General features: G+C 41.0%; 1 protein-coding gene across 3 annotated transcripts in view; it reads left to right on the plus strand.

Moving 5' to 3' along the window:
• The first annotated feature begins 1,318 nt into the window (after nt 1-1,318).
• The window catches only part of EFEMP1 (EGF containing fibulin extracellular matrix protein 1), a 70,638-nt gene continuing 58,879 nt past the window's right edge, over nt 1,319-13,077 (plus strand). Inside the window, exons 1-4 of one of the 3 annotated variants that reach the window (XM_003922724.4) lie at nt 1,319-1,427; nt 2,704-2,791; nt 6,886-6,934; nt 7,075-7,461. In XM_003922724.4, the coding sequence (XP_003922773.1) occupies nt 2,711-2,791; nt 6,886-6,934; nt 7,075-7,461 (517 nt within the window). In that variant the 5' untranslated portion in view covers nt 1,319-1,427; nt 2,704-2,710. Of the gene's footprint in view, nt 1,428-1,601; nt 1,621-1,908; nt 2,245-2,703; nt 2,792-6,885; nt 6,935-7,074; nt 7,462-13,077 lie in introns of those variants that run through there. The other 2 variants (XM_074399862.1, XM_074399876.1) reach the window with 2 other exon arrangements.

The following is a 13,077-nucleotide window of genomic DNA, read 5'->3' on the forward strand; positions in this document are numbered from 1 at the left end:
TTGGCCAGGCTGGTCTTGAACTACTGACCCTAGGTGATCCACCTGCCTTGGCCTCCCAAAGTGCTGGGATTACAGGGGTGAGCCACCTCATCCAGCTTTTATTCATCCTATCTAATTGATACTTTGTACCTTTTGACTGTTATCTCCTCATTCCCCACAACCCTGGCTTCTGGTAACCAGCATTCTACTCTCTGCTTCTATGAGTTCAATTATTTTAAATTACATTTAGATACTTGAGAACATGTGGTATTTGTGTTTCTGTATTTGGCTCATTTCACCCAACATAATATTCCCACTTCCATCCATGTTGTCACAAATGACAGAATTCCACACAATGGAATACTATTTAGCCTTTAAAAAGGCATATATATGTGTATATGTGTATGTATTTATGTATATATGTGTATATATGTGTGTGTATATACATACAGATATATATATGGCACATTTTCTTTATCCATTTATCCCTTGAAGGACACTTAGGAATTAACTTATGTTAATTCCGCATCTTGGCAATTGTGAATAGTGCTGCAATAAACATGAAATTACAGATACCTATTCAACATACTGATTTCAGATCTTCCCAGTAAATGCCCAGAAATGAGACTGCTGGATCATATGATAATTCTGCTTTTAGTTTTTTGAGAAACCTCCATGCAATTTTCCATCATGTTTGTACTAATTTACATTCCACCAACAACCTACAAGCATTCCCTTTTCTCCATTCTCACTGACACTTGCTATCATAAAGGGAGGTTTGAGAGACCATAAAACAAACCCCACTTCACAATTTTGTTAGCGCAAGTTCGATTTGGCTTATTCCCAACACTTAGCACACAATAGGTAACAAGGATTTGTTGAATGGATGAATTCTCATTTTTTCCTGTTGTGGAAGCAGACACCACCTCAAAAAAATATCTGCAAGAAAAGGCAAAACAGTTCTATGAATGGGGTTAATTTACTCTCCTAGCATTCACTTAATGGGGAAAAAAAATAACAGCAATTTCTAGAGACCCTCTGTTCTCTGGGAGATGCTGTGTTCCTCTCCTCTGGGAACAAGAAAACACCCTTGGGGGGAGCATCCCCAAGGCTAAAGCACACCCAGGACATCACATGCCAACTAGCCTGGGGTCCTAGGGGTTGGCAAGAGAGGGCAGGCCGGCCGGCGGAGAGGGCCCCTGGACCGGGGGGCGCGGACCTCGCTGCGCTGCATGCTCTCCCGCCGGGCTCGCAGCGCTTGACTCAGCGCTTGCGCCTCCCTCAGCTCTCTCCTCCGCCCCCCTTCGCCCTCCCCCTTTCCCTCCCTTTCTCCTCCTCCTCCTGCCGCCGCGGCCGCTGCCAGACTTCCCTAGATCAGACCCACAGGGCTGCCCTCCCCTGCGCACTCCCCTCGCTGCCCGGACCTGGAGCGCAGCGCGGCCGCGCAGGTAGGAACCCCCGACCGGGAGTTGCCCCAAGCGAGCCCAGTGCCCAGGGGGCCGCACGCGGGAGAGTAACTGAGGTGGGGTGACCTGAGGGATGCTAAGTACCCGGGAACTGCCCTGCACTGTGCAGGGTGTCTCAGGCAAAGAAGGAGGTGGAGGTGTGCAGCCTCGGAATGCGATCTGTCAGCGAGTGCGAGTACGCGGGTGACATCTGTTGGGATGGGCATGTGTGTGCGCGCCGACAACCAGCTGGCAAGGCTTTGCCCATAAACATGGTTTTTGAAAGTTTAGGGGACCAGTGTGCAAGATTTCAGCCGCACCTGGATTCCACAGGAGCTAGTTAGAAGCTGGGACGCTGAGCAGCTGCGGGGGACCGCCGCCTGTTAGCTTGCTGAGAAAGAGACCTCGCCTCCCTGCGGGCTAGGCCGGTCGCCCGAAACTGGTACCTCGGCCTGCGGTGAGATCCCCGGGTCCGGTCCTGGGCAGCCTGATGGCGAAGGTAGCATGTCGGGGACCCAGAGACTGATAAGACAAAAGAGAATCAGACTCTTTGGGCTGCTCCTCCACAGAACCTGGGACTTTTAAACAAAGCTCTGCGCAGAGAAAGGCGTGGAAATGCCACTTTGAGAGTTTGTGCTGGGGGATGTGAGAAGCTCTGAGAGATGGGAGAAGGTCTAGTATTCTGCGAACTGGGAGGAGATTGCTCTTCAAGTTTTGTTTTGTTATTTTGATTAAAAAATAAAAGGTTTGAGGCCAGGGCAATTCAGATTGGCTCGCAGGTATTTTTGCTAAGCTGTGCCCGGAACTTTGCTAGCTCAAGGTGAGCATACTGGGAAAGCCTTAAAGTTCTGGAGAACAGAGTTTTGCAGCCCCACCTCCGTGACCGGGGGTGGAGGATAGGATGGGGGGAGGAAACGCACCCTCCGCTTTGAAATGGATTACTGTTCTTTCCTTTCAACCCCCTCTTTCTGCAGCCGGTTGTGTAGGTGCAGTATAAAATGCACGCTGAATGTCTTTTGCATGTAAACAGTGTAGCAAGATAGAGTAACGTGAAATGCAATTCCGCAGCAGTTTTTACGTCTTTGCTGCCCGGTTCTTGGGCTACAGGGAAAGTTCGGGAGGGGGAGGGGAGGGGAGATGAGAAAGCAGATTGGAAGTTGAGTATGGTGGAGCCTCAGCCTCTCCCACCCTCCCTGCTTCGCGTGTGTTCACTGCTAAAGTTTTGTTATTTTCCCCGCAGCAGATACTAAACATCAGTTTGTCCTGTATTTTCTTTGAGATTCACAATGTTGAAAGCCCTTTTCCTAACTATACTGACTCTGGCGCTGGTCAAGTCACAGGACACCGAAGAAACCATCACGTACACGGTAAGGGGTGATGGAATTTGAGATAAGTGCGGTTCAGCGGGATTCCGTGACAAAAAAAGACTTTACCCACCCCTGCCAGTGTATTTGGGCTGAACTCTGCGGAGGGTGATAACAACACTTTATTCATGGTTCATATCTGAGATTCGTTGTAAATTGCCCCTTGATCCTTTCAAAGGTTCACCGGGCTCACCAAACTAAGATAGCAACCAACATGTAATCATTTGTGCAAGGCTAAAAATGGGATCCGTTTAACAGCTAAAACCAAAGAAAGTTACATGTTTCCAATACATTCAATAAATTAATGGGTGTAAGGAACTGGAAAACCTGGATTCCTACATATATGCAGATAAAACCGATATGTGAGTCAAGTAAGAATATTAAACACCATGAAGACACGTTCTTCTCTCTATACATGACATGCATTCTCATGTAAGTGGCCTTTATTGAACTTATAAAGGCTATATATTCATTCTTTTATAGTATAACTGGTAATTTCAGAAATAAAGGCAGACACACCTTATATGTTACCAGGATGCTTATTGGCTAAAGTGGTTTTAAAATGTAACATGTGCAACTCAGTTTTACATTTTCTAATTAGCATCTCTAATATTTCCAAGTAATATTTGATTAGTTAATTGCATAGGTATAACCAATATTTAATAAAATATTAAAAAGATCATCTGACCCCTCCTGCTGCTACAAATAACTATGGTGAGAACAGAGAAGGGCAGTACTGACCTCACTTCTGGTGAGTCTGTTTGCACCTCTGTTTTGTGTTTTCTTGTCTTTAATCAGTGTTAAGCAAACGACATTTGTCCTGGATTGGAATATGAAAAACACATTTTTCTGCTGCTCCCAATTTAAAATTAAGTAATCCTACTCAAAAGAATGTGAAAAAGTTTTGAAAATAAAACTCTTAGAAATGAACTAATGTCAATTACTGATAATAAACATTATCTCACTTTTTGGTACCACATTATCCCTAGAATGTTAGTATTCATCTGGCAAATGTTCCTTTCTGTTGTTCAGATCCACTATAAATAAAATAGCTTAATACAAATATTTTGTTAACTTCATGTTAAATGCAGTTGCTTCCTCTGCTGAAGATAAATAAAGCAAGAAAAATGAAGGCATGTGCTGTTTATCTTAAAATGAAAATGTTTTGTTATTCAGACTAAACCTACTGCCTTCTCAGGGAGCTAAAATTAAATTCACTACCCACTTTTATAATCATCTCATAAAAGACTTTACTTCTCTTCCAATTGCTTATCTTCTATGCCCTTCCCTTTGCTAATCACCTAAATCTTACTCGTTTTTTTTGTTGTTGTTGTTTTGTTTTTTGTTTTTTGTTTTTTTACCAGCAAAGGTTATCTGTGGCTTAAACATGATAGTTTTAAGACCACTAACTAGGGTTCATTATTATTGTAACAAATTTTCCAGATATGATACCCTTTTGTGCGAAGGTTGGGCCTATTCTCTTTCAAATTTTATATGCCTAATAATTCATAGTTAAAGGACAAGATAATAACTATTTTTGAGTACCCCACTGTGGAGACACGATCTCCTTTGATCCTTGCAGCAATGTATAAGGTAAGTGGCATCATCTTCCCTCTACTGTCGGTACAGCTGAAGAGAGAATGCCTAACTTGCTTAGGGCTACACAGCCAAGTGATGAAGCTAAACCCAGTCTAGGCTTACTTAATAGTATACTCACATTAAATGTCTAGAAGCAAATACCTAAAACAAACGCAAGTCTTCCCTATTTGCCATACAAATTATTCAACTGAACAGCCATTTTTGCCTGGCTTGAAAGATACTTTTCAGAAGAATGGGCTTGTATCCAAAAAATAGCCCCTCATACTCCCCTTCCATATTAAAGATAGAGTACATTCAGCTATATGCTCAACAAGTATCTGCATAAACAATTCTCATCACTATTAAAAGAATTTATTTGTTTGCTAAGAAAATTCAACCCCCTCTCAGGGAATTTACCCTGGGAAGATAGTGTTGAAAACTACAAAGTTCCTAAGCAAGTACAAATGATGTTATTATACAGATTATACAAATTGCCAAGGAAATAGAAAATCAAGGAGGTGATTAATGCTGGTGCCAGCCTATTAGAGGAGATGGAAGTCTGCTGGTTCTTGAAGGCAAGTGATGACCTCAGATTGAAAGCCTGAAAGAGGCGCTGAGTCAGAGAGTGGCATAATCAAAGACTAGAGCTGAAAGCATCTGAGACCAATCCAGGCAGTGATAAGGTCAGATCTGCTGGAACAGGGTAGTGGAAAGAACCCAGAGATGGTGATGATGAGAGACCTGCAGGCCACTGTGAGGTCTCAGAGAGGTGCAACATAACAAAGGTTTCAAGAAAGATCATCAAGGGGACTGTATACAGCATGTAGAGATACAGGATCTTGCCTGCTCACAGGGCCAGCAAAATGCTTAGGTCAATGTGGTAGAGGTCTAAATAGGACACAAAGTCAACAGAGATGGAAGGAAAATAAGCAGAGCATTCAGCACTGATGTTAAAGTTGGAATCCTGGGTTTCGAGAAAGGTGGTGGTACCTTAAGCACTGTTTGGGAAACAAGAGAAAAACTAATTTAGTTCTCACTCCAGTAAGTTTCAGACATCAGTAAAATATCTAAATGGATCTCTGGGCTTCCATTCAGCTATTTCCTTGTCAAGCATCCGCTGTGTACATAAGCAGCTCTTGGCTATATTAAAAGAATTTAAGTTTATTTGTTTGTTTACTCCACTTTTGCTCAATCCTTCCTTAGGCTTCTTCCTCACAGTGTCTTTCTCAGATGAGCATCAGATCAGTTTGTTTTCTGAGCTTAAAAATTCTTCAGAGGCCTCTTATAGCCTATAGCAACATTTCTCAAGAAGTAGTTCCTAGACAACCTGTATCAGAATCACCTGGGATACTTGCTAAGAATTTAGATTCCAGGCCCCCTACCCAGGCCTAAAGAATCAAATCCTTGTGGGGGGGGGGGGGGGGCTGGAATCTTCATTTTAACAAGCACCCTGGGTAATCCTTAGACACAGTGAAACATGAGATTCACTGACCTTCAGGGTAGAATTCAGCTCTTCCCTGTGCCAAAGAAAGGTGTTCTGGACTTGGCCCTGCCTACCTCTGTAACCTCATCCCTTGCCACCCACCCAGAACTCCTTGCAGCTCCTTCACTTTTTAATAATTTTATGGCTTTGTCACAACAACCTCTCTTCCTAGAATTCCCCCATTCACCTGGAAAAAATCCTGCTCATCCTGTAAGGCCCAATTCACTGTGACTTCCCCTGTCAAGCTTTCCCTTCTGCCCTACCATGCTCACCACGGCAGAGTTCATCACTCCTTCCTGCATACACTTGTAGAAGGCACCTGCCATCTTGCTGCAACTTGTCTACCTGTCTGTCTCCTCTTCTGGCCTTTGAGCTGCTTGAGGACAGGGACAAAGTCTGCATCATCTTTGCATCCCCAGGCCCTAAAACAGTGCCTGGTGTCAGAAGGTGCTCTATAGGTTGTTCAGTGGGTGAACTAGAGAGGAGACTGAAGCTGGGAACTGCTAGGAGGAACACCTCTGTTCCTTAGTAACTGAAACTAGGAAGCAGGCCAGGGTGTGACATGGAGGTAAGAATGGTAGGGAAAGCCAGGTGCATGAATGCTGAAAGAGGATTTAGAGAGAGAGAGAGAAGAGTCTGGGGCTGATGGGAGTTGGGGGAGGCAAGGAATAAGAGAGAATTTGGCTTTTTTTTTTTTTTTAACATTTACAATGTGTGAAAAAGGGCAAATTAAAAAAGAGCAGAGAAATTGGAGAAGATTAGTCTCAAAACAAAAGAAGATGGTACTGGGCAACTGTACCAAAAACAACAGAAGAGTTTAGGCAGCTGATGATTGAAAATGGATCCTTGAATGTGTCCAATGCACAGACTTGTCTTTTAAAAAAGCAATAGAATGTTAAACCACCCATCTCATCATATATCTAGACTCTAGTGCAAGGATTGTTGCCATAAGTATGAAGCTTTTAGAATGATTTCTTAGGGAATGGACATATCAGTTAACTGTCTTCTGGCCCCTCCTTTGATGTTTTCTTTGCAGCAATGCACCGACGGATATGAGTGGGATCCTGTGAGACAGCAATGCAAAGGTGAGCCAGCTTCCAAGACCTCCCATGTGATCATTGCCTTCTGCCTCCATCTCTTGTGTCACTCTTCCTGTCCTGTTATATTTATATGTTTGACTTTTCCTTCTTAGAAGATTCCTGACTTATTTTATTACTGACCACAGATATTGATGAATGTGACATTGTCCCAGATGCTTGTAAAGGTGGAATGAAATGTGTCAACCACTATGGAGGATACCTCTGCCTTCCAAAAACAGCCCAGATTATTGTCAATAATGAACAGCCTCAGCAGGAAACACCAGCAGCGGAAGGAACCTCAGGGGCAACCACCGGAGTTGTATCTGCCAGCAGCGTGGCAGCTAGTGGAGTGCTGCCTGGGGGTGGTTTCGTGGCCAGTGCTGCTGCAGCCGCAGGCTCTGAAGGGCAGACTAGCCGAAATAACTTTGTCATCAGGCGGAACCCAGCTGACCCTCAGCGCATTCCCTCCAACCCTTCCCACCGTATCCAATGTGCAGCAGGCTACGAGCAAAGCGAACACAACGTGTGCCAAGGTAGGTAGGATTTATCTTCCTAACCACTGAAAGCTTTTGCCCAAGTGTACCTGTGGTGAGGATGATAATAGTGCACATTTATTAAGGACTTTCCATGTGCCAGACAATAGGGCTAAGTGCTTTGTGTGCATTATCACATTTAATCATCACAATGTTCCTAAAAGGTGGATGACACTGTTGTCATCATTGTTTTACAAATGAGAAACTTGGCTCAGAAGATTCATCAGTGGTTCTCAACCTTAGCTGCCCATATTTAGAGTCACTCGGGAAACTTTAAAACTTCTCGATAGCCAACCTACACCCCAGCCCAATTAAATCACAGTCTCTGAGGCCGGGTTGCAGGCATCGGCTTTTTTTTTTTTTTTTTTTTTTTTCTTTTCACTTTTTCATGTGTGGCCAGGTTTGAGAACCAGAGATCACACAGGTGCTAAGTGCAGAGCTGACCTTCCAACCCAGGCAGACGGGTGCCAAAGTCACAGCTGGCAAAAGTTGCCATCAGGTTATTCACTGGGAATTTGAAATTGTCATGTCAAGCTACTCCACAGATGTACCCTTTGGTTTCTCAAGTTTCGTTTCATTTAACTGGCCATGGACTTATTTTCCTCATTTAGGAATAAAGAAATGGGCTCGTGTTTCTCATTACCTTGGAGGTACTCTCTCCTACTCACATTTAGTCTCTTTTAAAACTCTCATTTGAGCATATTTCACTTATATCATTTGCACCATGGCATCATCTGCCTAGGTTTTTTTCGTTTATTTTCACAGAGCATACACATCACTGTGTATTCTAGAAACAGCTGTAGGCTCATACTAGCAAAGTGATAAGAATCTGGGGCTTTGAAGACATGTAGAATATTAGCTAACCAAACTGTGCTAAGAGATGATTTGTTTTCCTTTTCCTGCTTAGCAAACCATTTCACAGCAGCCTGGTACGGAGACTGTGTTACGGAAATGGGGCTATTTTAGCCCCCAGGCTCCTTTCTCCCTGCCAGAGGCTAACTAGGTAGACCCCGTAGTGCAGAACTCCATGTCACCACCACATGCGTGTATGGCACACGTGAGCCCATAAAAAGGGCCCAGGAGTTCTTACTGTCTATCTGGTCATGCGTGAGAAAGAGAGCACCATCCTCCCTTATCAACAAGGGTTTCAACAGAGACCACTGAGCTGCTGCATTAAATGAAAGATGCAAGTTCTTGTGCCCTAGGATGCTGCCCCTTATTCACCCATGCTTAGTTTTATCTTCTGCATAAAAGATACTCGAATTTAAATGACTTAAAAATGAAGTAAGGGGCTGGGTGTGGTGGCTCACATCTGTAATCTCAGTAGGAAGTTGAGGCAGGCAGATCACCACAGTTCAGGAGTTTGAGACCAGCCTGGCCAACATGGTAAAATCCCGTTTCTACTAAAAATACAAAAATTAGCTGGCAATGGTGGCATGTGCCTGTAGTTCCAGCAACTAGGGAGGCTGAGACAGAAGAATCACTTGAATCTGGGAGGCGGAGGTTGCAGTGAGCTGAGATTGCACCACTGCACTCCAGCCTGGTCAACAGAGAGACTCTGTCTCAAAAAAACACAACAACAAAAATGAAGTAAGGAAAGCTGTCATGCTCTAACTTTTATTTATTTCATATTTTGTTTGTAAGTTTTAAGTACCCCACATCAAGACCTAACCCATGTTGTGATGGTGGCACTTTTCAGAGGGTGCACTGTATTAGCATCTGCTTTGTGTTACTCTCATGAGTCAGAATTCTAGTATTGATGATGAATGCTTCAGCATCTGCTTGATATTCTAATATTGAATTTAAGGATTATGTCAAGGAGAGAAAATGATGAGGTTATTCTTATACATGTATTTGGGTGAATACTGATTAAAAATATCTTGAGTTTATTTAAGATATACAAACTTTAAACTGTGTTACTTAGTTATATAACTAGATTGGAAAGTTTGGTGTTATTTTTCCCAAAATCAAAAAGTTTTGCTGAAAAATTCTTAAGTGTCAACTTTTATATACTGCATTATGTTAACTACTTCAGATGTATATTTTAATGGTACTTGGGAGAAAAAAAAATGGATAAACAAATAAGTCATTTCCTAAAGTACTTTGTAGACCATCATTGACACATATGGTTGAATTCAATAACAATGCCTAGAACTAAATGAAGAGGTCCTAGAATAAAATATATTCAAGGCTTACCACATGCATTGGTTATGGTAGAAACTTTACTGTGATTAATTAAAATAAAATCCTATTTAACTTTTCTTGAAAATATTTAGACGACCTAACAAAGTAAGTTACATTACACATAGTAAAACATTTATAGTTCTTAATTCTTTGTGAATTTTTTAAAATTATAAGCAGACTATTAAGTGCCTTGTTTATGGAACATGCTAAATACGTACTTGTTGACTGTGTGCACACAGGTTATTTCCAACCCTAACTGTTCTGTGTAATTCAGCCAGTTTCTAAAATTTGGGATTGGTGTCTATACCATTGAAAGGAGGGTTAAGAGCGTTTTGGAAGGCTTATGGCTTAAGTTGGATTTCTTCCCACCTTAGAATTTTGCGAAGTGCCCATAAGTGTGGATTTACTTAATTGTTGATAAAAGGGGGTATTTCAAATGATAACAACAGGATAATCTGCCTAGGGATTTTGACTAACATAAGTTGAGTCACACTTATGCCCGTTTATTATTGAGCTAATCAAACATGCAGTCCAGCTTCCTCTAATTGCCTGCAGATGTATGACATTCTCATTCCAGGCCAGCAGCACAAAATAATGTTTTATAACCAATGTGAAAGTATGGGGACCTCCGTTTAAAACAGTAATGTGCTCCAAGGACCTATATTATTGACATCATCATGGAGTTTGAGGAGTCTTCTGTTTCAGTAAAGCTCTGCACGCCCTTTTAAATGTTGCATATTTATACCCAGTAATCCAAACACATTTTTCATGGTCTACTGGATTAGAATAAATGAATCTTACAGATAAGTCTTATATGCATAAAAATTATTCCTTTTTGGCCGGGCACAGTGGCTCACGCCTGTAATTCCAGTACTTTGGGATGCCGAGGCAGGTGGATTACAAGGTTAAGAGATCAAGACCATCCTGGTCAACATGGTGAAACCCCGTCTCTACTAAAAATACAAAAAATTAGCTGGGCATGGTGGCGCACGCCTGTAGTCCCAGCTACTCAGGAGGCTGAGGCAGGAGAATTGCTTGAACCCAGGAGGCAGAGGTTGCGGTGAACCGAGATCGCGCCATTGCACTCCAGCCTGGGTACCAAGAGCGAAATTCCATCTCAAAAAAAAAAAAAAAAAAAATTATTCCTTTTTTCCATATACATTTTTTAGCAGGTATAGTTTATCATTATATAACCTAAAACTGAGGACATTTTAAATGTAAGAACTGAAATCTGTACTGTGATTCTGTCTTCAAACCTATTGTGCCTTTGAATGCACTGTACCAGTCACAGATGGCTCCTAAATAATTTAAATAATTAGATTTTTAAAATGTACACTATTTTATAAATATATCTTTTAAGAAGCTATCCATGTTTTAACTGCTTAATGAAAACATGATATTTTTACTCCTCTTCATGTATTTTTTTGGGGGGGAGTTCAGTTTTTTACGAAAACAAGGAGTTTAAAATACAACATAACATCAAAGATCAGGTCATAGTGAGCAGGTTTTTTTCAGGGAATTTTTGCTAAATGAGGATCATGCTGTGGGAGCCAGTCCCACTGAGAGTTTCCCATGACTGACATTATTCTTGGCAGCTATAAAATGAAGATCATTTCAGTGTTATATACCTGAAGCCATGTATAAATAGTTTTAGAAATTAATTGTTTCCATGAGATATCATCTGTCTCAAAAACAACAGATACTTACTTACACCAAAAATAAGTTGAATTGAATGGGGCCTATATTACAAACTGTTGCTGGCTCACCTTTAATTTTCTACACCTTTATTGCATAGTCTCTTTAATAATCTGTCTCTTTCTTTCTTTCTTTCTTTCTTTTTTTTTGAGACAGAATCTTGCTCTGTCACCCAGGCTGGAGTGCAGTGATGCTGTCTTGGCTCACTGCAACTTCTGACTTTCCAGGGTTTAAACAATTATTGTGCCTCAGCCTCCTGAGTAGTTGGGACTACAGGTATGCACCACCACACCCCGCTAATTTTTGTATTTTTAGTAGAGATGGGGTTTTGCCACGTTGGCCAGGCTGGTCTCAAACTCCTGACCTCAGGTGATCTGCCCACCTCAGCCTCCCAAAGTGCTAGGGTTACAGGTGTGAGCCACCATGCCTCACAATAGTCTCTATATAATTTTTCTAAAGGAGATGGAGTTAGAAATCACCAGATGCAGTTGAGAAAGGATTTTTTTTAAATCATATATAACTTTCTAAGACTTCCATTCCTGTATTTAAAAAAATCATTTGGGAACTGAAAAGAAAGAGAAAGTATTGATTGTCCTAACTGAAGAAACTTGTTTGTTTAATTGAACTTTAATAAAAATTAAAACACAAGGCATTTTGCATAGCTGGTAATTAAGCCATTACCAAACTCTGTCAGAACTTACAGGTATGACTACTAACTTGGTAAAGAAACTATGCCATCAAGAAATGAACTCAGTATGAATGCCTAATAAAACTGATTGTAAAACAAATCAAATACAGTACATGGCTTATATTATATAAGATATCATTAAGAAATATGAAAAAAACATATGCTAGGGTTTCTACCATCTCTGTCTACCGGGACTGTCTGGTTGCAAAACCAGAAGTTCCATGTTCCTGGAAATGCTTTCGTCTCAGACAAATAAATGGTTGAGCCCCTAGCATACCCCCCTAGACAAATCGCCTGCACCTCACAGAAAATAGTGAAGAAGTTCTAATATTAGAGCCATTTTTTCAGGTTGAGGCATTGATTGTCCAGTGAGACTATTTTTACAATTTGTTTTAAACTTTCAAAAGCCAAACTGCACTGATTTTAAACTAGTTGGACAGAGTCTTTCTTTTGCAGTTCTTGGGATCCCATTTGCCAGTTTGTCAATGAGCAAGTTTCTACATTGTTTTAGATGTTTTATGTGTAGGATATCTGGACATTAGAACCTGCACGCTTAAATGTGTGTCATACTATGGGAAAGTTAGGAATCTTTTCACATTTCTACCTGGAAAAAATTTCACCACATGGTCAAATTAAATACCATGTTTCATCTATAAATTTTTCAGTTTGTTAAAATTTTTATTTTTTCCAACTTTCAACTATATTTTCGATTTTATTTTATTTTTATCATGATTATATGTGATACAGGAGTGATTAGAACACTAAAAAATGTATTTTTGCCTTCTAAAGCAACAAATTACAGTGTACCTAGGGTAAAAATTCCATAAACTTAGGAACCATCCATTATATTCTACCATTTCTTTATAAACATAAGGGCAACTAAAATACTGTTTTGAAAAGGAAAGAAGTTATTATCTATACATTTACCTTTGCAAAGATGAACTTGAACTAACATGTACAGCTTCTCAGATGCTAGAGATATCTTTCTTTGACTTCTTCTATTTTAAACTTAAATGACCTCATATCCAGAAGAGAATTAGAAAATTATA

Source organism: Saimiri boliviensis, chromosome 1 (genome assembly GCF_048565385.1).
Source record: "Saimiri boliviensis isolate mSaiBol1 chromosome 1, mSaiBol1.pri, whole genome shotgun sequence".
NCBI lineage: Eukaryota > Metazoa > Chordata > Mammalia > Primates > Cebidae > Saimiri > Saimiri boliviensis.